The 27,416-nt window shown below is 33.9% G+C and overlaps 1 protein-coding gene and 1 pseudogene across 1 annotated transcript; one reads left to right on the top strand and one right to left on the bottom strand.

The window, feature by feature from the left end:
• Positions 1 to 17,851: 17,851 nt before the first annotated feature.
• Positions 17,852 to 22,520, top strand: LOC111399801 (beta-glucosidase-like). The gene is made up of 13 exons (XM_023027292.1): positions 17,852 to 17,985; positions 18,104 to 18,173; positions 18,266 to 18,324; positions 19,086 to 19,161; positions 19,298 to 19,375; positions 19,864 to 19,951; positions 20,041 to 20,356; positions 20,425 to 20,540; positions 20,855 to 21,066; positions 21,141 to 21,172; positions 21,583 to 21,685; positions 21,802 to 21,913; positions 22,013 to 22,520. Exons 1-13 carry the CDS (start codon positions 17,881 to 17,883, stop codon positions 22,242 to 22,244), a joined length of 1,599 nt encoding a protein of 532 aa, XP_022883060.1. The 5' UTR covers positions 17,852 to 17,880; the 3' UTR covers positions 22,245 to 22,520.
• A 1,531-nt stretch (positions 22,521 to 24,051) lies between these two features.
• LOC111400004 lies at positions 24,052 to 27,378 on the bottom strand (annotated as a pseudogene).
• Positions 27,379 to 27,416: the final 38 nt, after the last annotated feature.

The following is a 27,416-nucleotide window of genomic DNA, read 5'->3' on the forward strand; positions in this document are numbered from 1 at the left end:
TTTTCTCCTTATGTCAGCAGTTGAACTAACAGCAAATTCTGTTAGTGAATTCATGACTATTAACATTCCAGCACAAAGCTCTCTTCTGGCTACTTCAGCCACTTTCTCTGCACTCAGTACTTCATCTTCAAGTTGGCAACTTCCATGTCTCCTTGAGGTTCTCATTTCCCTCCATAGATCTTTGAAGCACTTAGTTTCTTGGAAGATTTCTTAGAAGAATCTTTCTCAAGTTGTTGTGCATACAAGTAACCAACACCTGCTGCTGCAAGATCGAGTCCATCAAGTCCCGGAGCTTCCTGGATTGCATCAAGGAGCCTGGACCATTGGACGCAAATGTTAAACATTGACATCCCCCAAAAATATATCTTGAATGGTCATCTGTGAATGAGATAAAATACTTCTAACCATTTAGACAAGGAGTAGAAAAAGGTCCACAAATATCCATGTGAATAATCTCAAGAATGTCCGACCTCTTGGCACCTTTAGTAGTCTAGTTTGTCTGCTTCCTTTTATGCAGTCAATAAGTCCTAAAATCAGTAAAGTCTAAGAGTTAGTAAAAGTAAAACTCCATCATTCATTAATCTTTTAAGTCTTTCTATGGATATATGTCACAATCTCCTGTGCCACAACTTATAGGAGTTCTCTTTAACAATACAATGCTTATTGTTAAGACCATCACCATGCAGTTTGGATAAGTTACACTAATAAGTGGGATCCAAAATAAATTTATATAAATTATCGATCAAAACATCATATCCAACAATAACTGAATTGTGAAATAAGCTAAAACTTCTGTTTTCAAATACAAACTTGAAATTCAAAGGTGTTAATCTTAAAATAGAAACTAAATTACATGAAAAGCTTGAAACATAAAAAGTGTTTTTAAGATCCAAATGAAAACTAGAATTTTAAACTAATCGAAAGGTTCCCACGCCTTCAATTGTTGAACTCAACTGGTTTCCAAAATAGACTCTTTGTTCATTTGGTTGCGATTTCCTTAGGTTCAAAAAGCCGTGCATAATATTGGCAGTGTGAATTATAGTACCTAAATCAATCTACCATGTATTGTTTGAAAAATTAACCAAAAGAGAATCATGACACACTAAAGAGATAACGGTATCTTTCTTTTCAAGCCATTTCTTATACTTGAAACAGTCCTTCTTCATATGCCTTTTCTTCTTGCAAAAAAATAAAAATAAAAATAAAAATAAATAAATAAATAAATAATAAGAATAATAATAATAATAATAATAATAATAATAATAATAAAAAATTAAAAAAAAAACAGATATCCTTATTACCCTTTTACTTCATTGGCATCTTGTTCTTTTTTTTTTTTTTTTAAAAACCATATTTACCCTTGTTTTCATTTCCTTTATCATGAGTTGTCAGATGAGTAGTTTCCTACCTTTCATGCTTTAACCTCTCTTCCTCTTGAACACACATTGTTAGGAGTTCATTCACAATCCATTTTTCCTTATGTGTGTTATATTATACAATATTTTAATTGACCACACTCCGTAGGAAGAGAGTTCAAAATGAGATGAACAAGGAATGAATCGGAAATCTCTATCTCCACGGATTTCAGATGAGCGGCAATGTCTCTCATATCCATTATATGCTCATGCTCACCTTTAGAATTGTCAAACTTTATGCCTGAAAGCCTTTTCATTAAGGTGTTGGCCAACATTTTTTCAGAACTTCCAAATTGCTCTTCATCGACCTTTATGAAGTCCTTGGCCTTATCAAATTGAGGGGTTGATCTCCTGAAGCTTTTGCTGACATGAGTCTTCATGAGATTCACGCTCAAATGATTAGATCTTTCCCACGATTCATGTAGTCACCTCTCTTCTAGCGTACTTGATTCTGTATGAACAAGTGGTTCATCTGCACGGAGCATCAAGTCGAGATCCACACATCCCAAAATAAAGAGAATTTTCTCCTTAAAGGCGGAAAAGTTATCACCATATAGAATTGGAATTCGAATAGAGTTATTGAAAAAACTATGAACCGTTGCATAAGATAAACACATACATTAATGCTATGAAAACTATTTTTATATCTAATTAACCAATGTCAATTCAATTATATAAATTCAAACCTTGCTATAGGTAAAGGTAGTTATCACACATTGAATTTACAAAGACTTTAGTAATATCAAATACAATTTTTTTTTTTTTAATGTAATTGTGGGCCTAGGAAATTTCTTGTTTCAACATTTAATGATTACTTCATTGCAATTAAATCTTTTTAAGATAACCATTTTCCCATGGGGCCAAATAATCATCCCATGAATTAACTGCACTTTATGAGATGTCCTATGTATCATCAAATAATTCATGATAGGATTTTATGTTCCATGACACAAAATTATAACTAAAGGTGCTTTGGCTATTTTTAAGTTATAATAACATGTCGAAATCCAAAAATGATGTCTCCAAACTAAGAATCTTTAAGGAGGTTGATGAAAGTGTACTAAATCCTCCAACAAAATATTTAACATATTTCTCAAATTTTAGATGTTGAGGGGTTTTTTTTTTTTTTTTTTTTTTTTTTTTTTTTTAAAGACAAATAAGCTGCTAGCTAACAATTCTACTATAACAGTATTTAAATAACTTAAAGCAATAGCAAATAGAGAAAATTATAATTACAGCAGATACCTTAATGTCTATTTTAATCCAAAATCAGTTACGCTTCCAATATTTACAGTGAAAGATAGCTGTCATGGTGAATGTTTATGAAATGGTTTTAGTAATTTTCAAAAGTTGGACACTTAAAAATAATAATTGAAGTTTTAAATGATGGTTACATAAACTACTTTACACGATCCACTTCTATATACAGCATTTCTAATCTGTATAATTACATGCGAATTTTTTTAATAAATGACGCGTAAATATTGCACATTAATTCCCATGCATTTGAAAAATAAAACCCATTTATCAAATTAACCATTAACTCAAAACGACTAGCCTCAAGAAATCATTTAATATGAAAAATTAGACCCTTATCATCATATGCATGGAATGGTTAGTATTTGCAGCAACCAGATCCACTACAAATTAGACTATTAAAATATAATTGAGTCACTTATAAACATAAAATATGCCACAATTTTAGATCTGAATAACAAGCATGAAAGATGGCTCTAATACCATATGTAAGAAATTTACAATATACTTCCAGTCATATTATTTAAGATAAGAATAAAATTCACTATAGGACTTCAAACACCAATGAATCTTCAAACCAAAATCCACTTGATAATTCCTTTTAACTTGATGTAATAATACACAGGACTTCCTTTAGAGAGAGAGAGAGAGAGAGAATAATACAGAAAATTTGTATAAGTTTGGCTTGGGACTCTCTGGCATCCATATATAGACACCACTAAAGAGATCGACACTTTATAAAAAAATGGTATTTGAATGTAATCCGATACATATTTCTTTACAGAGATGCTACTATTTATATACAGTATAGGAACACATACGATTGTAGGCTAAGAAGAAGAGATAATTGAAAAATAGAGCCTGACTAATCTAATACACTGATAAGGTTATCAGGTAATTGGAGCAATCTGATGAAGTGATAACGTTATCAGATGTTTGGAGCCTTATCTACAGAAATATTCGAAATTTGATTTGGAGAATCTCTAACATGCCCCCACAAGATGGTACTCCCATCGGAGACACCAATCTTGGATCGAAGAGTAAGATGCCACTGCTTAGGCAATGGTTTTGTTAAAAGATCAGCAAGTTGATCATGAGTGGAGACATGAGAAACCCTTAGTTGACCTACAGCAACTTTGTCACGAACAAAATGGAAATCAATTGCTATGTGTTTCACGTGAGAGTAAAAAACTGGGTTGGCACAGAGGTATGTAGCCCCAACATTGTCACAATAGATAGTGGGAGGAACAATGGTAATGTGTAGCTCCTGAAGAAGGGAGCCAATCCAACAAAGTTCAGCAGCGGTTGAAGCGACAGCTCTATACTCAAATTCAGTGGAAGAGCGGGCAATAGATTTCTATTTTTTCAGGTAACGAAAAATACATTTGATGGCTGTCCAATGAGTTTGTGTTGGGCAGTGCATAAGCTGAGCAAGTTGTTCACAGCAAAGGAGATAACCGGGCGAGTAAGAGACAAGTACAGAAGTGAGCTAACAATTTGCCGATGGTCCATTGTTCGTCAAATTCCCATAAGTGTACGATTTCGTTGTACAAGTAATAATCGTGATGAGAGAGTTATCGTCCAGCAGGGAATAATGATTAATTCTAGTATATTTGATATATTTAAATTCGTGTTTATAACCAAAAGACGATTGATGAATAACTAACTAATTTTTTTTATAACTAAAACTTATGAAATCAATGAAAATTTGTTTTTAAAAACAATCAAGTGTGTGAACGTATTGGATTTCTAATGCCATCGATCAATTCTTAGTTCTAATTCTCAACCAGTAATAATTATCTTAATTCATGCAATTGCGACGATCGATAATTTCACTTTTATTTATTATTCTTTCCCAAGATATAATAAACTTATGTTTATCACGAGACGATCATATTCCTAGTCCGAATTCATATGGCAAACATGCATTGACATTTAGGATTATCACATAAGATCGCATACGCCACAATTATTATTCCTAACAATTATTGTCCGTATATTCCATCAACAGTGTTCTACATACCGTGAGTTTTTCAACATTACGAATAAGCAACTTATTGTCCTAATGGTGCGCAAACATTAAAATAATCTAATTATGCATATTAATGAAATCACAATGCAAAAATTAACATAAAAACATAGGTCTCGAATTAAAACTAATAATTAAACAATTTTGTCTTTCATCCAATACATGAGAAAAATTAGCCTAGCATACTATTGGAATTAAACACATAAAAGTGAAAGGAAATCACCGAAAATCGACGGGACATGATTAATCTTCAAGCTCCTTGCAGAATTATTGAAGAAAGTTGCACAAAGAAAACTCAGCCAACAACCTTTCTAGGAATCCAATATTAAATCTCTTATTTCCGACCAGCTTCTCTATAGGTTTTCTTCCTCTCGGTTCCATGTGTATCAATGTATATTACTCCCCCAATTGGCTGCCTTTTTGTCTATAGATTAATCTCCAATTCCTTTCAATTTTCCGCCGAAATTGCTATATATATAAACCAGCCAAAGCAGCCCTTTTTCTTTGCCTTTTTTCCCAGCAGCTCTGCCTTTTTTTACTGCCCAAATTCAGCAGTATGTATAATATGTTGACCCCCAACCGCTGTTTCTTCTTGCCATAATATCTCTCAATTCAGGCCCTTTATTCGACCGGCAGCCGTCCCTTTTTTTCCAATTAATCCCCCCAGTTGGCGTCTCTTTTTGTATGTGGAAGAAAAGAAACTCCTTCAGCTCCTCCAAAGTGCTGCCCAATTGTTTTTCCCTATGTTTCCTCAAGCCGCCCTTTTTTGTTGACTCACAAAAGAAGACAATTTTTTTTTCTAGGTTAATCTCCAACTCTCCTTCCCCAGCAGCTTGGCAGCCATCCCCCTTTCTATATATTTCCCATATGTATTCTCTATCATTGAAATCAGCCCAAGAGGTCCACTTATACCACAATTTTCTCTAAGTCCTCAATTGTTTTAAAATCATACAATTTAATCCTTGAACCCAATTAATTATGCAACCAATGCTTTTCTTTAGTTCAAGTCAAGTCCTTGAATTTTCAAAGTGTTGAATTTGATTCCCAAACTTTCCTTCCAATGGCCAATTTTTTTATCCGAATGAGTCCATCACTAAAAAAAATAAAAAATTAAACCAAGTTAATTAGGAATTAATTAATTGACGCCATAAATATTTAACAAAACGGCTTAAATAAGTGCACAAATTGTACTTATCATCCGTAGCATTGATAAGAAGAGATCCATCATTAGGAACCAAAGCATCAGATGTGGACATGGGTGTGAGTACATCTTTAGCACCATCCATTTTGCTTTTGACAAGAAGATCATGGATTTATTTATGCTGAGTGAGAAAGAGACCTTTCGATGTAGAGAGAACTTCCACACCTAAGAAGTAATGGAGATTACCAAGATCCTTGAGAGAAAAACGGTCAAAGAGTTCCTTAGTGAAAGAATGTAGCTCAGTAGGATGATTGCCTGTTACAAGAAGATTATCTACATAAACAAGAAAATAAATCATTGAACCATGATGTTCATAGATAAAGAGAGATGTATCAGCTCGTGAATTAGAGAACACATGTCAAGAAGAAACATCTTAAGCTCATTGTACCAAGCTCGTGGAGCTTGTTTAAGGTCATAGATAGCCTTGTGAAGGTGACAAACATGATTTGGTAGTGAAGAGTCAACAAATTCTGGTGGCTGTGACATGTAAACTTCTTCATGAAGACTGTCATGAAGAAAAACATTATTGACATCCAATTGGCGAATGGTTCAACCCCTGCTTAATGCAATTGAAATAATCAAATGGATGGTTGTAGGCTTGACAACGAGGCTAAAGGTATCATGATAATTAATCTCAGGCTGTTGATGGAATCCTTTAGCAACAAGCCGTGCCTTATAGCGGGAGATGGATCCATCTGGATTTCATTTTATACAAAATACCCATTTGTAGCCAACAGCATTGTGTTCCAAAAGGTGAGGAACTAACTACCAAATGCCATTACGGGTGAGAGCACCAAGTTCATCAACCATAGCATCACGCCATTGAGGATCACGAAGAGAAATGGAGACACAAGTGGATTCAACAGGACCAGGAATGGGATGTTTGGTGGTGGAAAATAGTTGTTTGGGTTTGAAAATATTATTCTAGGATTGAATTGTCATAGGATGAGTGCGTGGAGTCAGCTGGAAGGGGCACAAAGTTAGTAAGCATGGACTTAGATGATGCTTCACCAGGAGTAGGAACGGAACATGAGATAATGTAGTTGGTGGGATAGAACCAGCAAGGATAGCATTTGAGACAGGGGAGATTGGAACTTGACAGTGAGGCAAGTCAAGTGAAGCCAAGGAAGAAGAGCATGAAGACAAAGTAGCAGGAATAAGTGGAGGGGATGAGGAATTAAATGTGGAAAATGGGAAAACACTTTTGATAAATTTAACATGACGAGAGATATAGAGTTTGTTTGTAGCTAGATCAAGACACTTGTAGGACTTTGTTGTGTGGAGTAGCCGAGAAAGACACAAGGGATAGATCGTGGTTCTAATTTGTGGTTGGTGTAAGGACGAAGCCAAGGGTAGCACAAGCAGCCAAAGATTTTGAACTTGGAGTAGTTGGGCATAGAGTGAAAGAGTGATTCAAAAGGTGATTTGAGATTAAGAAGTGGGGTAGGCATACGGTTAATAAGATAAGTGGTTGTTTGAAAAGCATAAGACTAGTAAGACATGGGAACTGAGGCTTGATGAAGGAGAGTGAGACCAGTTTCAACAATGTGACAGTGTCGTCGCTCAGCAGAGCCATTGTGTTGAGTGTGAGGTGGTGTGGTGAGATGTTGAACATCATGAGAAGAAAGAAACCCTTTCAACTTTTGGTATTCTCCACCCATATTAGAGTATAAAGTGACAAGTTTGGTGTTAAAATATCTTTCAACCACATTTTTGAAATTCACAAAAACTTTCATAACATCCGACTTGAAACAAATAGGATATAACCAAGTATATTTGGTAAAATGATCGACAAAAATAATATAATAGTGAAAACCATTTATTGAAGTGATGGGAGCAGGACCCCAAACATCTGAGTAAACAAGATCTAATGGACCACCACTCTTCAGAGATAATATTCCAAAAGGGAGTTTATGACTCTTACTACATGAGCAAGAATTATATGGAAAATTAAACGACATAGAAAATGATAATGGTAAAAGACTTGATTTGGCGAGATGATGTAGAACTTTGGAGGAAGGATGTCCAAGACAATTATGCCAAGTTGTGATGTTTGCTTTGACCCCAACCAACACACATGGTTCTGAAGTCTGACTTTGTCCATGCCTTGGCCATTCATAAACACCATGTTTATTTGGGCCTTGAAGAAGGTGTGCCCCCATCTTGAGATCCTTAAAAACAAAATGAGATGGAAATAATTTAATAGATGAGTTGTTTGATTTGAAAATTTTTGAGACAGATATTAAATTCTTTTGAATTGAAGGAATACAAAGAACATAAGATAGGGAAAAATGTTTAGAATTATAAGAAAGATGAGTAGAACCCGTGCGTGTTATGGTAAGACCAGAACCATCTCCAATAAGAACATCATCATTGCCTTCATATCCTTGGTGAAGAGAAAGATTGTCAAGATCAGCAGTAACATGATGACTTGCCCCAGAATTTATAACCCAACTGAAGTTTGAATCTTTTATGGATGTGTGATTGACAACCGGTTGAGATGAGAGCTTGTCTTTGAGCATACGACATTGTTGAGCAGCATGTCCACGCTCCTCACAAATTTGGCAAGTGACCAGTGGTTGATTTCTTCTATAGTTGTTGTTCTGACTTGTTTGAATTTTGATTTTGATTATGGCCATGATTAGGATTGGCATTGCGTTGTTGGAAGTTACTGCCTCTGTAGTTTTGATACGGAGCTCTGTTATTATTGGTATATCCATTTCTAGTAAAATTAGCTGTAATGGAGATAATTCAGGTTGAGTTTCCTTCACGCTTGATAGCTTCTTCTTGTTCAACCAGCTTATCATGGAGCTCCTCAAAGGAGATTGGATTTTCTCGAGCACGAACAGCAGCTACAATTTCTTTGAATTCTGGGCTAAGACCATTTAGGGAAAAAATGATCAAGTCATCTTCTACAAGTGGAGCATTAATAAGAGAGAGCTCATCAGCAATACACTTAATAGTTTGAAGATATTCAGACACGGATTTGGAACCCTTTGTCATCAGAAGGAGGCGTTCCTTCAGATGCATGATTCGAGAACGAGCTCGATTAGCTAGAGTCTTTCTACACGAGACTAGGCTTCTTGTGAGGTAGCAGAGGAAACAATTAGTGGCATGATAGGTTCAGACAAGGAGGCCAGGATCACATAGAGTAAGAGCTGATCTTGGCGCTTCCATTGAAGAAAAGCAGGATTTAGAGCAGGTGCATCATTCTATAGAATATTTTCAGGTGGATTGGGTGCCATCTATTAATCCCAAAAGATCATAGCCAAATAGAAGAGAATTAAATTGTGCTCTCCAGGATGGGTAGTTGTTTGCTGAAAGTTTAACAGGAAGCTGGGCTATAGTGTTAATGGCTACAAGAAATGGTGCAAGGGGTTGCCATTGATTATGGCTGGGATTTGGTTATTTTCGACCATAAGGAAGAAGGAGAAAACTGTTTGCTTGTGGGAGCTTTAATGCTCTGATACCATAAAGAGATCAACACTTTATTAAAAAAAAATGGTATTTGAATGTAATCCGATACATATTTCTTTACAGAGATGTTGCTATTTATATACAGTATAGGAACACATACGATCGAAGGATAAGAAGAAGAGATAATTGAAAAATAGAGCCTGACTAATACAATACACTAATGAGGTTATCAGGTAGTTGGAGCAATCTGATGAAGTGATAACGTTATCAGGTGTTTGGCGCCTTATCTACAAAAACATTCGAAATCTGATTTGGAGAAGCTCTAACAACCACTACACCACTTCTCTCCATCATAGAAGTGGATAGTTAAAACGAGGCAGTTAATTAACCCACTTTAATTTAAAATTCAAATCAAAAAATTAAACATGTGGGTCAAATCATTAGACGGTTATAGAGACGACAAAAAATAGAGAATCCATTTACAAGAAAAGAATGCCATACTTGATGCGAGTTCTTGGGTGGATTCCTCCTTTTGCTCCTCAATCTACGAGGTATTAGCAGTAGTTTTCGGATATTTCTCAATGTCCCGGCTATTCACGAAATGTGAGAAACAATCATCTGCTTTCGAAAGAAATTGAAGAATTTCTTGGAAATCCAACAAGATCCGATTCTGAGGAGTCGGTATCATTTTGTGCTGAATTGCTCCAAATATAGTTCCTCAAACCACATTTTCTAAACAAACCAGAGCCTTCATCCCTCGAGACCAGGGTAGTACAGGAATATTCACCTATTGTCCATCGACTATGCCTTTCGGCCTAATCTTAGGCTCTGAGGACCTATATTATCATCGACTATAGAAATGAAATGTTAATTCTTACCAACTTGATCTTATCCTACTTGGGGAGATTTGATTCATTCCGATTTAACGAATTTAGAATAAAGGGGCTCCGCAGAATTCTATATGTATCTTTAAGATCGAGCATAGAATTCTGTTCACTCACTTCAAATTGAGTATCCGTTTCCCTCCCTTTCCTTCTAGGAACAGCAAAAAAAGAATGCAGGAGCTATGACAGAGTGCACAGAGTGAGGTTCGATTTACATATATCCAGGAGTTTCCTCTTTTGATTTGAAATCAGTAACTGAGGTTTCTTTACTACTAATTTGACCTAAATTTTCACCTTTTGCTACTACACTTTGAACACCTTTATTTTCATTTGGCTGTAATCCTTGGTTTGTTTGTTCAATTCCAGGTCCACTGTTTGTTTCATCCTCAATTTTACTACTGTTATTGACTCGAGGCAAGGCAACGTTAATAGGATTAATGTCTTGAAAGCATGTAACTTAATTTCTATAGTCAAACATTCTATTTTTGGGTAAACCGTGGATTAAAACAAAACCAAACCGCAAATTATGATTTGAGTTGAAAATATAGCACAAACCGTCAATTTCGAACCATATTCACCCCTACATTGGATGGATAAGATGTGCTTTTCTAAAGGATTTTTTTAAATAATTAATTATTTATTATTATTTTTTTAGAGAAGACAAATTGTCCAACAATACTTGTTTTTTTTAGTTGGACAATTGAAAAGTACTTTAGTTTTCAGGTTTTTCTTTCTCTTACTATAAGCATGTGATATTTATTTTTTGTGATGATGGATTTATTATTTATTGTTATTGTAAATAAATTTAAAGACTAAAGTGAAATGAGTTTTTATATATACACACACACACACACAATTTATGGAGTATTTTTTTTTTTTAAAAGTAGGAAACGAGAACGATCAATAAATGTTGCAAAAAAGATATTAACAATATTCAACAATGCTACAAAATGGTTATTACTAGCAATCGAAAAACTTGCAAAAAGATTATTAGCAATAGTCAAAAATAGTTGCAAAAATGTTATTAGCAATATTCAGAAAACATTGCAAAAAGATTATTACCAATATTAAAAAAAAAAAAAATTCGTATCCTTCTACTCTACGGTAACATTGATGTTTGTAACATACGTCTTGACTTTGCAAAATGATGTTTTTGTTGGAGTGAAACAACCATTACTTTCAAGTTTTTGCCTTGTCTTGAAAAAGTTGAACAAGTAGAATCTTTTCCATGCGTGTGCATACAATGAGTATAGAAGTTAAGTCTCCTGCTTTAATTGTAGTTATTTATAGGTCAATGAAAAAAATTGAAAATGAAATGGAGCCGAGAAATAGAAATATAGCCTTGCAAGGTAGCTCTTGCTGATTTACATGGGATTCCATGTATCTCATGTTACTTGGGTCAAAGTGTAAGCTAATAATGCTTTCGGTAATTACTAGCAATTTTGACTTCATGCAGGTGAGTTATAGTCTTCAATCCAAATTGAAGATGAATTTTTGGGGTTAGCTCACCCTTGCGGGATCGTGACCCTTTGTTTCGGCCATTTTTGTACGTGTGTTGCCCAGAAAAAATTAGGAAATTGGAATGTTTCAAATTATGGGTTATGTTCATGTGCACTAAAAAAATCAACGAGACCTTTATGTTTAGGCTAAAAGCCTTTTGTCTTGTGATTACTTAACTTAGCAAGAGATAAAAAGCTAGATTGTGAAGTTTTTGTAATTTCTTTCAATTCAGTTAACATATTGCAATAAATAAATAGAAGGAAAAGATGAGAAATTGATATAGGGAAAAAGAGATTGGTTCAAGGTATTGGTATTGGCAGTGCTGTTTATCCAAGTGTAAATGGTTATATACACAATGAATAGGAATAGAAAAACCAAGTGAAACGTAGGAATTGAAATTCGTAGGAAAGAGAAGAGGAGTCTACTTTTGATTCTATTTAGTTAGCTTTACTTTGGGCCCCTACCATTGTTCTGGGAGGTGACGTGGAGATCGAAAAAGTGAACCAATCAAAATAGAATCAATCTGTGTGTACAGAGGGGTTAGAATCCCTCCAGATCACACACAATAGTGTTTTGTTTTTGTTTTTGTTTTTGTTTTTTTGTTTTTTGTTTTTTTGGTGTTTTTTTGTTTTTTGTTTTTGTTTTTTTATTACTCACATGAGCCCCCCAAGTAAGTATTTTTGAGGGGTTTTGAATCCCTCCTCTGTACAGATGGAAAAGCTGATCAAATTAGTCTATAGCACATAATCGTGTTGGTGGAAAAATTAAATATTTTAAGAAATGAGAAACTAATTATATTATTGTGTGTCATGTGATTTTCATGAATTTTTTTTAATTACATGATTTTTGTGAGATACTTGTTGCACTAGGATATTTGTGAAATTATAAAGATTTCAAAATTTTTATTTGTGAAATAGAAAGTGAGACACGTGATATTAAAATCTAACTAAAATAATACATATGATTTTTTTATTCTAGTGCACTTGTAGTCTTGATTTGTGGCGGATTAAGCACTTGGCGATCACCTTCGGCCGCACATGTTGGATTCACTGAGAGCATTTTTGTTGGTGAACAATAAATAAACATTTTAGCTTATATTATTGGTAATTTATTCTAATTTCAAACACCTCTTCTAGCTAAATTGGTTGGAGTTTACATGTACATCTTGGAAGTTTCGGGTTCAGTTCTTTTATCAACAATTTTAGCTCTACAAATTTTACCAAAATTAATGCAACAGGGAAGGCAAGGAAGGGGATTCAAACGTATCTCCTCTTATTAGAATTATTGAAAGATTGACCATTACATTACTTGTTCAATTTTGATACTTGTTTTAACAAAATAATATATGTTAGTTTTCAATGGTTTTAATGTAGTTATAAAGATTTGAACTCGTGCTCTTCCTTTGAATTATATAGAATTTGGCAACAATATCATTTGGTGGGTGCGATATATTTGTACAACATAATTATATATTTAAATTATAGGCCTTGTTTGATTCTTATTTATTCTTCAATAAAATAATATTGCAAGCAAATTCAAAACTTTTCCTTATTTTTAACCATACATTCTCCATCAAATTACTATTCCAAAATGTATTTTTTGTATAAAAAGGACATCAAACGGGCTCTTAATATTTTATTGTAGTCGACGGTTGATGGTCAACGGTCTTCCGTGCCGATTAAAAATCCTGAATCCGCCACTGGTCTTAATCGTGATCTATAGTGCACTAAGGGGTATTGACCAAATATGATAGTGCACTAAGTAATCTTAATCGTGTACATATAGTTCACTGAGATCTTGATCGTGTATATGGTTGTATTTTTAGATTTCTATGGGAACTACTTTCATGCACTAGAAGGACATTGGGCCTGTGAGCGGAAATGCTCTACGCCTCTACCTTTAGGTTATCTATGTGTGTATGACAATATACGAAATGGTACAACTTTGGTGAGATTTTTCAGTATATTATGATAAGATGAGATTATGGATCTTCGAGCACAGTTTTCATTTGAAGATTTTATTATGTGAATAATGAAAGCTTGCTCCAAAATTCTCCCGAACCAAATCAATAGATGTGGGTATGTAATTTAATTTTGAGAAAATCATAAAGGAGATCAATTAGACAGAGACGAGGAAGAAAAGGGTTTTAGCAAAAAGGGGAAAAAGGTTTGGGCTGTAATGAACGACTAATTGATGACAATGCAATCGACCGAAATTCGTAAACAAGATCCATTACGTAGAGACAGGAAGAAATAAATTGAAAAAATGGAGAAGGAAAGCATATAGGTTTCTGGGGAACAAAGAAAAGAAAAAGAAAAAGAAAAGAGAAAAGCGAAAAGAAAAAAGAAAAAGAACAAGACAAGAACCAAAAAAAGAAAAAGAAAAAGAAGAAATTGTAGAAAAAAATAAAGGACTAGAAAAAGGATGAAAAACCCTACTTATTTAATTGATAAATTTTTATATGGCATGCCAAGAACGTACGCTGTAAATTATAACTCATTATAACCTACCATTAATGTATGCCATAAAAATGTAACTTGTTTAAGGCGTACCATCGATGTATGCCGTAAACATTTCAAGTAATTGAATTATTAAAGCATACATTTAAGGTATGTCGGAAATAGTCTATTTTTACAGCATACCTTATATGAATACCGTAAATGAATGTCTTAAATAATTTACTTTAATGGAACTGCAAACTGTAATGAATGCACTAACTATGAATATGATGTCAAAAGTAGTTCAACTTCATATTACCCTTCAATATGAATGAGCAAAAGTCTCGAATGAGCCCCTCAAAGCTTGATGCAAATAAATAAAATTTTGTTCAACATCTCTGAGCCTCATTTACTGTAACGATATTTTATAATGTTGAATTGTTAATTGATAAAAACCTACTTTTGGTAAATGCCTATAAACTAGAAAGTATCATTATTTTTATAAATCTCCACTCACTGAGTATATCTGTCGATATATTCAAAATTTTCTTATTAGGCAAAATTTGAATTTTATTGACATTGAAGAGCGTTTCGAATCAGAGCAACGATCATATGACATATTTGTCGTCTCCTTTGGATTGAGCATACAAAAATTATATTGGGCCCATATTAAATTTTTTCTTCGAATGACTTTCTTTTGTCTATCATATAATTATAGTCGATGAGTGTTAGCCTTGATGGTGGATATAGTACCTAGCGAGTATCTATCATCGACATACAACATGTTTCAAGTCAATTAGGATGGCTTGAAATTGATCGTATCATGTTGAGTACGCTAGTAAAGCGGATCAATTAGAAGGGAAAATTCTAAATCAATTAGAAAAGTGAACGAACGAGAAGGATGAAGAATTCGGAAGCTTCTTTTATCATTATATATTGTCAAATTTTTGGAGTAAAATTCCATCCCGTAATGGTCCATTTTGACATTTTTCTATTTTTAGTTACCTTTTATTAATAAGATATTTCATTTTTTCCCAGTATTTGGTGGGTTCCAGATATTTATCGCGTCCATTCAAGCGAAATTCAAGTAAACACTCGTTCGTATGTTATGAACAAGAACGAATTATGATAATTCACGTTTTCATCCTAAGTTTTTAAGCGTTGAAAAATTGAGAACATTACCTGCTGCCATGAGAATTGTGATCTATTCGGACCACCAGTCTTTAGTGCACCAAAGATATTTGAAAAATAAGATGTATGTTCATTGGACTGTATATTTTAGATAGTTTAATTATGTGATAAAGGACAAATTCGAGCCACCACTTAGGTTGTGGATGCTTTGAGCATGAGAGCTGCTTTGCTGATTAAAGTAAGTAATGAGGAGATTGAATTTGAATTTTTACAAAAGCTTTATGAAAGAGACGAAGACTTTGGGTCGTTGTGGGCAAAACACTTAGTGAAGCAATTGATGGGCGATTTTTTAGTACATGATGGCTTTTTTGTTTAATGGTAATTGGTTGTGTATTCAGCGTACCTCCATGTGTGAGAAATTAATAAGAGAATTGCTTGCTAGGGGATTGAGTGTTCATTTAGGTCGAGAAAAGATGATTAACAGTCTCGTGGACAGTTACCATTGGTCGTAGTTAAATAGGGATGCTAGTATATTCATGAGGAAGTGTCCGGTTTGTCAAATACAGAAGGGACGGGCAAAACACTGGATTGTATATGCCTTTGCCTATTCTGGAGCAACTTTGGTAGGACCTTTGCATGGACTTTGTGCTGGTATTGCCTCGTACATAAGAGGATCAGATTCTATTTTTGTTTGTGGTGGATAGGTTCTCCAAAATGGCACATTTAATTCCTTGTCGTAACACTATCACTTCTAATCAAGATTCAAAGTTCTTAACTTACTTTTGGTCGACAGTGTGGAAGAAGTTTGGGACAGAATTGCAACTTGCAACACTGCACATCCTCCAATCGATGGTCAACTGAAGTGGTTAATAGAACCTTAGGGAATTTGTTACGGTTTATCTATGGTGAGAAGAAGAAACAGTTGGTTCTTGTATTAGCACAGGCAAAATTTGCTTATAATAGTGAAGTTCATTCTTTGACTATTAAATTACCTTCAGATATTTTTTATAGAAAGACTTACACACAAACAATGGACTTGTTTAGACTTTCAAACTCTATGAGAAAGAGTGTAGTGGCCGTGCAATAAGCTAAACAACATGTAAATGTGATTTGAGCAGGTGAAGAAAAAGTTGGAAGCCTCCAATGCAAAGTATAAAGCTGCCGTTGATATACATAGGTGTGGTGGATGGAATGGTTATAGTGTTCCCGAGGAATTAGCGTGGTAGAAGTCAGATCAAAAGAAGTATGGGCCTTTTGAGATGATGCAAAAGATCAATGACAATGCATATTTTCTTGATCTTCTAAACACATGAAGATTTCAACGTTTAGTGCTGCAGATCTTTATGATTATGTTTCATACAACAATGAGCCTTTGTATCCTAATAACAACTCAGAGTAAAGTTGTTTTGAAGTGGAAGGGAAGGAAATGTGAATCAATTAGAAGAGAAAATTCTAAACCAATTAGAAAAGCGAATGAATAAGAAGGATGTATAAAACGTGCATAACTTTCAGCTCAGTTGTGAAAATTTCGTTAATGAATACAATTCGGAAGCACTTTTTTTATTTATTTTCTTCAGTTCTGCAAATCCTTGCTGGGTGATGATAATGGCCTTTGGACAACATTGTCTAACTCTGCGGTCAAATTCCGTCATTTAAGGGTTCATTTTGACGTTTTTCTATTTTTAGTTAATTTAAGGGTATTTTTTTATTTCACAGTTTTCTAGTTTTAATTGAATTTATCTACAAATTAGGTCTTGATTTATTTTGAGTTTATAAATACGTGCTAAGATTGTCAAAGCACTACAATTGTTTTTATTAATAAGATATTTCAAATTTTCCTATTATTTAGTGGATAGCAAATATTTAGTACGTCCATTCGAACGAAATTCGAGCAAATACTCGTTCGTGTGTTATGAACAAGAACCAATTATTATTATTATCTCATTTACGTCCTGTGTGAATGATCATTGCATTGTGCTCGAAATACCTAACTAAAAAAAATAGTAGAAATAATTTTTACATCAATTTTCATGAAGTTTTTTTGAGTTCAATTTAAAAAAAAAAAAAAAAAATAGTAGAAGTCGTTTTTCTTGCTATCTTATCTTTTTTTATTTTATTTTTTATTTTTTTTCAAAGTTAGAAAAATATATAAAATAAGTGCCCTGTTGTGATCAATTCTTACTTAAATAATATCCGTTGATCCTCACACCAACAACTTAATAAATAAATTGTAATAGTTATGAAAATATGTTTAGGTACAAGATCTAAGATAATATCGGATTGCAATTGTAGGAAAAAAAAAATAGATAATAATATTTAAAAAAAAATGTTTGAAGATCTTAAACAATTATGATATGGATTGCAACGCAATCCAACTGTCTAACATAATTCGAATGGGAAGTAGTATCATTGGATATATTTCTATGATGGAAGTATTTCCACTTTTACGTATTAGACCCATTTTCCTAATTATGGCAGGATTGCTTCCCTATCACGTTTTCAATTCTTGCATTTATAGTGCTTAGAATTTCCCTATAAATAGTCGAATTTACACTCCATCTAAGTACCCATAATTTTCATTCGTAGGACTACCAACAACAACCTCCTGATGACTACTGGCAACGATTCCGGCGGTGCTCAGCCAATACCTCCCGTCAAGCGCACTGATTTTCCCCAGGATTTTGTATTTGGCTCTGCAACATCGGCTTATCAGGTGTGTGCCATATTGTTTGGATACAAATATTTGTTTAATTTCATCATTAAAAGAGACTTTAAATTCTTGAATTATGATGAACTCATATATAACAATATACATTTATATATTTATGCAGGTCGAAGGTGCTTGGAATGTACGCGGTAAAGGCAGGAGTAGTTGGGACGTTTTCTCATTGTCGAACCCTGGTCTGTTCTTTCTCTTTACTCCTCCTCAGGGTGTGTACATATTTCTGTATGTTTTAGATAACCATTGCTGAACATGTTTCTTGGAATGGCAGCTGGAATTGAAGATGGAAGTAATGGTTGTACTGCTATTGATCAGTATAATATGTTCAAGGTACAGTATGGAAGTTTTTCGAACATGACAATTTCCTTTGGCCAAACTGAAATCGGTTTCTACCCGAAACAAGTTTGTTAACTCTAAAAAATCTAATTAAAATCCAAGTCAAAGTTGAAAATTAATTTTAACCAAGCATTTCATAGAATTCACAACTTTTCAATTACTTATTCCATCAACTTTTATCAAAATATACCAAAAGTCAAATTTTAATCTCTACCAAACATGGGGTAAATATGATCATTCATTTGTGCATAATGATGGCAATGCCCTTTTATTAAAATGTTGACGGGTGAACTGAGCCCTTGTTTGATTTTGCTTAAAATTAGATTTTTAATATATTTTGAGAAAAATTGTGAGTCCCATAAAATGTGACACAAATTAATTGTAGATTTTGATAAATTTTTATTAACCTCTTTAACTAAACCAAACATTAATTGATGAGGCTTGAGACTGTTTTTGAGCATTAGTTGTGCTACATAGCATAATCAATGACTTAATAGTCTAGAAATTTTCGTCAACTTTGTCTAATTTGACCCAAAATGTTTAGATGGATAGAATTCGAAAAAAATATGAAGCTGAAAATTTAAAAACTGGATATTTTTTAAATACGTAGAAGTAGTGGATAAAATTCGTTTTCACTCTCCACAACGGTCATGTGTATATCAATATTCCATGATCCAGTTAATTTTAAATCAACTTTAACAAAATATATATATTTTAACTAGTCCTTGTATTACTCCTTTATTATAACATTACAGGACGATGTGGATTTGATGAAGAAAGTGGGTTTGAATTCTTATAGATTTTCAATTTCATGGACTAGAATATTACCAGGTATCATAAGGAGATAATATATTTTATTAATGCAATGTGAATGATCTAGGACTTATGCATCACTTAGTTTGTAATATCTAATGAATTTCTTACTAATTATTTATTTATTTTTTGTGTTTTATATTGGTAATTTTAGCCGGCAGAATATCTAAAGGCATATCCCAAAAAGGAATTGGGCACTATAACGATCTAATTGACGCACTCTTGGCCGCAGGTCAGAGTCAATTTTATATTTAATTCTTTTTGTTCATTTTTTTATTTTTTTTTTTTCACTTAAGTCACCACACTAAAGCTCAAGATTACATGCTTTTGAAATCATTTCTAGTCTTGTAATTGTTGAATCATCTCCTTTTAAAGGTTAAATTACTAGATAAAAACATTGTGGCGTTAATTTAAAAATCATAAGGTAAAACATTCCACCAGCAATTTCTTGTTGGTGGCGTTATCAAAGCTTTCCTCTTCTCCATAGCATGGGAGTACTTCACCATCTCACAAGTTTACTTACTTCCATTATTGCTTCGTCCGCTCAAGTGCCATATATCTTCACAAAATAGCTTCCTAAAAATTCCTTTTTGTCTCTGCGCATCAAGATGGGCCTTCAATGTAATTTTCAAAAAGCAAACTATCTTTAAGATTAATCACACTGTAATTCTGCCAAAGAGATTTAAGGAAACAGATGAAGGAACAGCTACTCTTATGCAGGCATTGAGCCCTGCGTAACTCTATTCCACTGGGATGTTCCTGAATGTTTGGAACTTGAATATCAAGGCTTCTTAAGCGATAGAATTCTGTAAGTAACTCAATCCTGCTTGCGTCATGTTTTATTGGAGATAGATGTTCAAGAAAATTAATTTCGGATTTCTCCCGTTATTTGTGTAGGCAAGATTTTTGTGAATTTGCTGAGGTCTGCTTTTGGAGTTTCGGTGATCGAGTGAAACGTTGGATAACATTGAATGAGCCATGGGCCTTTTCTGTTCAAGGATATGTGTATGGTAGATTCCCCCCTAATAGGGGTGCAACCGCAACTCAGGATGCGAGCGTTATGAGTCTGATAAACTTCCCTATACATAGATCAACAAGTGGGACTCTAATTCTTACCAGTGAAGGAAATCCAGGAACAGAACCATATATTGTGGCACACAATTTGATCCTTGCTCATGCAAATGCTGTTGATATATACAGGAAAAGATATCAGGTAAATTTATATCCTGAGTTTCTGTAATAGTCTATTTATATAGATAGACACATGATTTGTAATTACAGGAAGCTCAAGGAGGCCAAATAGGAATGACAAATGTCTCAATTTGGTATGAGAGTCTTACCGATGCAGATGAAGATAAAGACGCTGCTTCAAGGGCGCTCCAGTTTACTCTGGGATGGTGAGTATGCGTCAGTAGTTTATAGGCCTCAATTTCTACGTTTAGTCCGCTAATTAATCTGGGCACAACGTAAACACAACAACGGACTACGGGGTTTACAGTCTCGTATCAATGGCCGTCAATAAATTTTTAAATATTGCATGTAAACGGCTTTGTTTTATGTTTGTATCGCATAATTCTCTCTCCTTTTTTCTTTTGCCTCCTTCTTTCTCATGAACGTTGTAGTTGCTTTTGTGTTGAATTGATTGTGAATAAATACACCATATATATTCTCGTAATTAAAAATATATATATTATTTACCTTTTGTTTTCAGGTTTTTAGAACCATTGGTAAACGGTGCCTATCCACCAGCTATGCAAGCAAATGTAAAAGATCGTCTTCCTAAATTTACAGATGATCAAAAGCTGCTCGTGAAAGGATCATATGATTTTTTAGGCATAAACTATTATACTGCTAATTATGCTATGAATTATGTCATTAACGGACCACCAAATTACGTGACAGATCAGCAAGTTAAGTTTTCGAGTAAGTACACTTACAAATAATAACATTACATTGAATTCTTGTATAATGGTACTCACTCTCTCAATCCTTTGTAGTTGATCGCAATGGAGAAAAAATTGGTAAAAAGGTACACCTTTAATTGTGCCAATTTCAACATCAAATACTAAGATTGTTGCAATAGTTTATGTTGTAAAGCCCCGGTTTGACACCTAAAATTTGAAAACTCTTTTTTCTACATATTCATTTTTATCCACACATTCACGCAATAAAATATTCTGCATGTAAATCCAAATTTTTTTTCTATTTTTTTAACCACATATTCTGCTAAAAATCATTATTCAAAACATTGTATTTTCAAATAATGGCCACCAAACAGGGGCTTTATTTTCTTATCAAATTCAAAACTAGTTCAAAAATTTAACAAAATGCATTATGTCTAATTAGTAGATGCATAAAGTACTTACCATGATTTAATTAATTCTAATGCTTATACAATATAATAACATCAAATGAAATCACAATAATCTTTTGTGTTAGGCCGGTTCCGATTGGTTGTACATTGTTCCATGGGGAATTTACAATGTCATGCAATATGCAAAGGAAACATATAATGATCCTATCATTTACATTACAGAGAATGGTAAATAGTAGTGTTATTATTAGATTATACATTGAAGTAGTTAGAAATATTTTATTTTTAAATATATTAACACAATGTGATTTATTGGGAACAATATCCCCCATCATTTTGTATAGGAATGGATGAAAAAAATGATAGATCCAAAAACATTACAAGTTATCTTGTCGATAATGGAAGGATTAATTATCACAATGACCATCTTTGGAACCTTAAAGAGGCAATGAACAAGTAAGTTATCGTTATTTTTAATTGCATACTAGTCATTAATTCGACTCTAAACAAATTGTAAATTATGAAATTAGTTGACAAGTTTCCTTTTCTTTTCAGCCTAGGTGTTCGTTTGAAGGGTTACTACATATGGTCATTATTTGACAATTTTGAATGGGCTGCGGGATACACGTCTAGATTTGGTATTTTCGCAGTAGACTTTGAGAATGGTCATTTGACAAGATTCCCAAAACACTCAGCTCTATGGTGGATGAAACTCCTTAACAAGAAACAAGATAAAAAAACTGAAGGAGGGCCTACTGCGAAAAGGCAACGAATTGCAGCTAATTAAGTGTAAAAGTCCTGCTTAATCCTCTTCTTCTGTAATGTCTTGTCGAATAAGGCACGGATGTCATGTTACTCGGTTTGTTTCCTAATTTTCCTGTGTGCGCTGAATGTTTCAACTTCTTTAAATTGGCTTTGATGAACATAAAACATTCTACGTCAAAATAGAATGTTTTTTTGTTTAAGATGTTAAAATAATTCCAGTGTCGGGCTGTGTGCCCATAAAGTATTGCTGTAATGGATTGATATTTTGTGGCATTAAATAAATATCTATGTTGGAATATTTATGTCATTTTATTTTCAATTTAGCAAGCATTGTCAGATAATATTAGTTGTACGCTTGCTTGGTGAATCTCATTGAGACACAACTAATTAAATCCACAACATGTTAACAAATGTTGGCACATCATGCTGACAAGACCGTAGTGTCTCGATTGTGAGTAATTACACTTGCATTTGAAGTGCATTGGATTGAACCATGCGTTGGAATTTGATTTTACAGCATAATCATGCAAAAAATTAAATTGAAGGTAATCGCCAAATGAATCACTTTATTCCATGTGATGTATGTGAGCTTCGGGTTCTTTTAATCAACTAATAAAATGATCCGACAACTTTGGACGATAAAGTCTCACAAGTGCAAAATATCTTGTACAAAAAATAAAAAATAAAATGATAAATTAAATACCGTCTTCACGTGGAATTAGAATCTAGTTCAAAGTTAATTAAGTTTAACTTTATGTCAAACTCACATATTTCAAAGATTGATTGATTTACGAGTAGATCAATTATTTTATGAAAATAGGCTAAAGTTATAAATCCAATGGCAACTTTAGAGGATGATTAAAAATACTAAAATCCAACTCTACGCATTAATATATTTTAACTCTCCAATTCCCTTTATTAATTCCAGATTATTCATAATCTTCATGACAGTCTATTATCCTAATTTATCTAACAACCTACAAACCTACTTCCATATACAACCATCAAACATTCCTAAAGAGAATTGATCAGATTTCAAAGTTTTCCTTCTTCCCTTTGACTCCAAACATTTAAAACTTCACAAATAAGTCAACTAATATTATATGTAAACTTTAAAAATTAATTATTATCCTAATCTACTTCACAAAAATTGAATTTGTACTAACCATCTATAACTAAATAAATATGAAAATAGAAACCATCCTATCGGCGTCAAGTCTGCACGTGGTCTCTCGAGGATTAGAGAGTTTCAAAGTAGTTGTGAAATAAGAAACATAACAGACTCAACCTTCCCTATTTCCAGAAGCCAAATAAGGCTAACAGATTGTCGTTTTGCAGATATCAAATTGGAACGTTTTCAACGGATTCTCATGACATTGAATAATTACAACAGTGTTTATTTTATATGGTTCAGGAGAAGATGAAGGTAACAACTGGGAAGTCTAAAATCATGACATTGAGCGTATAAATATCCCCATTCCATATCATCTGAGGAACCAAAAGAATAATGCAAATTGAATTGAACAAAACAGCATCCAATTCTCTATTCATACTCCTGTAAATTAATTTCTGATTTAAATATATTTTCCTACTCTACTTGCCACGAAAAAACTACCTAATTAACTTCCAGTCCCTTCAGAACTCTTAGACTGCTTGGCGTTCTCCCATTGCTTGACCAAATTGGCATATCCTTCAGCCGAACTAACAGCAAATTCTGTCAGTGAATTCATGGCTACTGACATTCCAGCGCAAAGCTCTCTATTGGCTACTTCAGCCACTTTCTCTGCACTCGGTGCTTCATCTTCAAGTCGGCCAACCTCCATGCCTCCTCAAGGTTCCCGTTTCCCTCCACAGCTTTTTGAAGCAATTAGTTGTCTGGAAGAATTTTCCTGAAGTTGTGCACACAAGGAACAAATACCTGCTGCTGCAAGACCGAGTCCATCAAGTACCGGAGCTTCCTGGATTGCATCAAGGAACCTGGACCATTGGATGCAAATGTTAAACATTGACGATCCCCCGAAGGACTCACGAGGAGCCAATGGTAATTTTGATCTGTCAGGATCCAAACGAACACAGCGCAAGAGCCATCCTGTCAATGCATGCACATATAAGCGCTGAGAAACAATCCATGTCTCAAAGCAGGATCTCCAATTCCTGAGCTCAGTGTCAAGGTTAGCAGCTGAACGGACAAGCCTTTGCATCTCCGAATGTGACATTTTTTGGTTCTTTATTGCAGAAAAAGTTGAGGACGTTCGGGCCAGTAAAATCTTGGCCTCATCTAGAGTACACTTCTGCAGTTGGTGGCGCTCAGCCATAACCTTCCACATCCTTGCTAACCTGGTAAATGACCGCCCAAATAATTCAATTGCATCATTTAATTTACAAAGATTTATGTCTAATTGGTGGGAGAAGCATGTACTATGGACAAATTCACAAGCGTAGGCTTGAGAATCTCGAAGTTCAAACCCAGATGAGAATGAATATATTTAAAACAAACACATGCAACCGAAGCATACATTATTCAAAAAATCTTTAATTTATTTTATGAAGTAACGTATCCAGAGCTGACATTAACGGATTGAAGTTCTTCAACCAGGACAATGTTACTCATAAATTTCAAAATCATTTGTACCTATTATCTACTGTTGAAGAATAATAATAGATCATTTATTTGGCTAGAGGATAAACATTTTTGTACTTTTCTTACAAAAGTAAGATGTCAAGAAAAAAGCATATGTATTACACATCTCGTGGTTAGAAATACTTGAAGCATAGGTATATCAGTTGCATATTCCAGTATTTTCATCTAAGTTCACTCAGTAAGTCTAATAGAGGACAATAATTAATGCTAGAAGCAAATAGGGAAATACATTGTTAGCTTTACAATTTTAGCTAAATAAGCAAAGAAACTAAATTGAGATTCGTACGGACTCTTGCACTAGTTCTAATATCTGAGGCGCCAGCTCTTCATCCCTTAACGTTTCAATTCTCTTAGAGGCAGATTCAACTAAGTGAATTGAAACTTTTATTTGGGTATGCAGATCGCTTATGGCTGCTCTTGCTTTATCAGAAAGAGGAGGTTCTTCTCCTTTTACATCTTGATTTTGCAGCTGTGCACACTTCTTTTCATATGCTTTTTGAATGTGTTCACCAGCCTGTTTAGGCGCAAAAATCAATTATAATTGACTGACATGAGCAAATCCAGCATTGTTACATTTAAAAATAAATCATGATAATATGTTCTCCTCCCAATAGAGTGAATCTTAAAATTTCATCACATGCAAAGAAATTTAGAATTCAGCCGCTATACTGAAGAACTACATAAGTACAATATTCTCTTTTACATTTCTACTCCTTTGATAAAAGTAGTTCAGTTATGTTTATGGCTAAAAATGGAGGTAGAGTCTTGAATTTCCCAAAAATATCAAGATAAATAATTTAAAGCTGAAAGACAAAAACGCTGTAAGAAAAATGGCAAATCAGTGAGGGGCTCTATACTCTGCTATAATGTAATGAAATGCAACTTGTGATATAAAAAAATAAAAATAAATAAATAAATAAATAAAATCATAAATCTTCACCCTTAAAAATACATGCATACATTCTGTTGGTTATATAAAACAAAATTAGGAATTGCACTTTCTAATTTTAAGTTGTTTGAATGCTAAGGTGTATGGTACAATTTCCTCCCAATGTTTTTGCTTCCACGGAAATAACCTTTTCATTTTGGTTCATAGTTTTTATTTTCTTGTGAGCTAGTGCCAACAAAATGCATTTCCAAGTCTATTAACTAATATAAGTGATGAGGCTACTCTTATTTGGCACAAACTGTTCATCGGTCAGAGGCATACCCTCACTTCATGGTAAAGTTTTTTCTCCCAAGCATATAATTTCTCCAGGGTTGATTAATGATTTCCTGTAAAAATGCAGGACTCTTCAGAGAAGATGCTACAACATTCATAGTCTTCATCTCTTGAGGTTGAAGAGCTCACTAAAAACCTTGATGATTTTGACAATCGAGATGAAGCCGACCTGAACAAAGTTCCTGGACTCAACATCTCCATTACTGAAAAATAAAATTTAACGTTAAAATTAGCAAACAAACCTGGAGAATCAATGAGTCATATTATTTTTGTCTTCTACTCAAGTATCTAAACTACAGGGTTTGACATGACTAATTAAAAGTGTTTTAGCAAGAAAGCATTAAATCTTGATTGACCGTGAAATCATGGATGAAATTGGTAAAACATTCTAAATGAGAGATGACAAAAAATAGAGAATCGATTTACAAGAATGCCATACTTGATGCAAGTTCTTTCCCCACCCCTTAAGCTGATGGACTTGATAAAATAATTCTCTTGCTCGTTAGAGAGTCAACATTTATATGTATAATGCAGCAGCAAAAACAGAATGCAGGAGCTATGGCAAAGTTCACACATTCTGCATTGTAATTCAATTCAGTATCATATTTAGACCTGTGAGATCATTTGATGTTGATGAATACTTGGTCCTGCTGGATTGGAGAATTGATGAAATGACAGTAGCTGCATTATGCGTAATCATGAACTGATCTTCAAGATCCTTGACAACTTCTTCCATGCTTGCTATCCTTCGATTTACGTAAACCGTATACCCAGGAGTTTCCTCTTTTGATTCACAATCAGTAACTGTAGTTTCTTTACCACTAATTTGACCTACATTTTCACCATTTGCAACTTTGACACTTCGAACATTTTGAATTTCATTTGGTTGTAATCCTTGGTTTGTTTGCTCTTTTCCAGTTCCAGGGTTTGTTCCATCCCCAATTTTACTATTGCTGCTACCATTAACATCTTCCACAACTTCTGCTATGTTGGAGTCTCATCAGGCTTAACCCTCTCTTCTTTCATTTTTTTACGTTCATCACTTTGTTCTTTTTCTTTTTTCTCTTCCAATTCAGGTATGCTTTCCTCTTCTTGAACGTTCCTTAATCAAGCATTCTCATCATTCAAAATAGTCTCATCAAGACTGCTGGTGGTATAGCCATAGTAATCTAATGAAGAAAAGGGATTCCAGAAGAAATCCCAATGAGATGGTTGAGCTGAAATTGGAGAACAATTAGGTCCATCAATGGGGGAGCTATGGAAAATTGAAGAGCTCACAGAAGATGAATGCATTTCCAAAAAGCTGTCCATTTCGAAATGATGCACAGGGG

The sequence above is a fragment of the Olea europaea genome, chromosome 9, assembly GCF_002742605.1.
Source record: "Olea europaea var. sylvestris chromosome 9, O_europaea_v1, whole genome shotgun sequence".
NCBI classification, from domain to species: Eukaryota; Viridiplantae; Streptophyta; class Magnoliopsida; order Lamiales; family Oleaceae; genus Olea; species Olea europaea.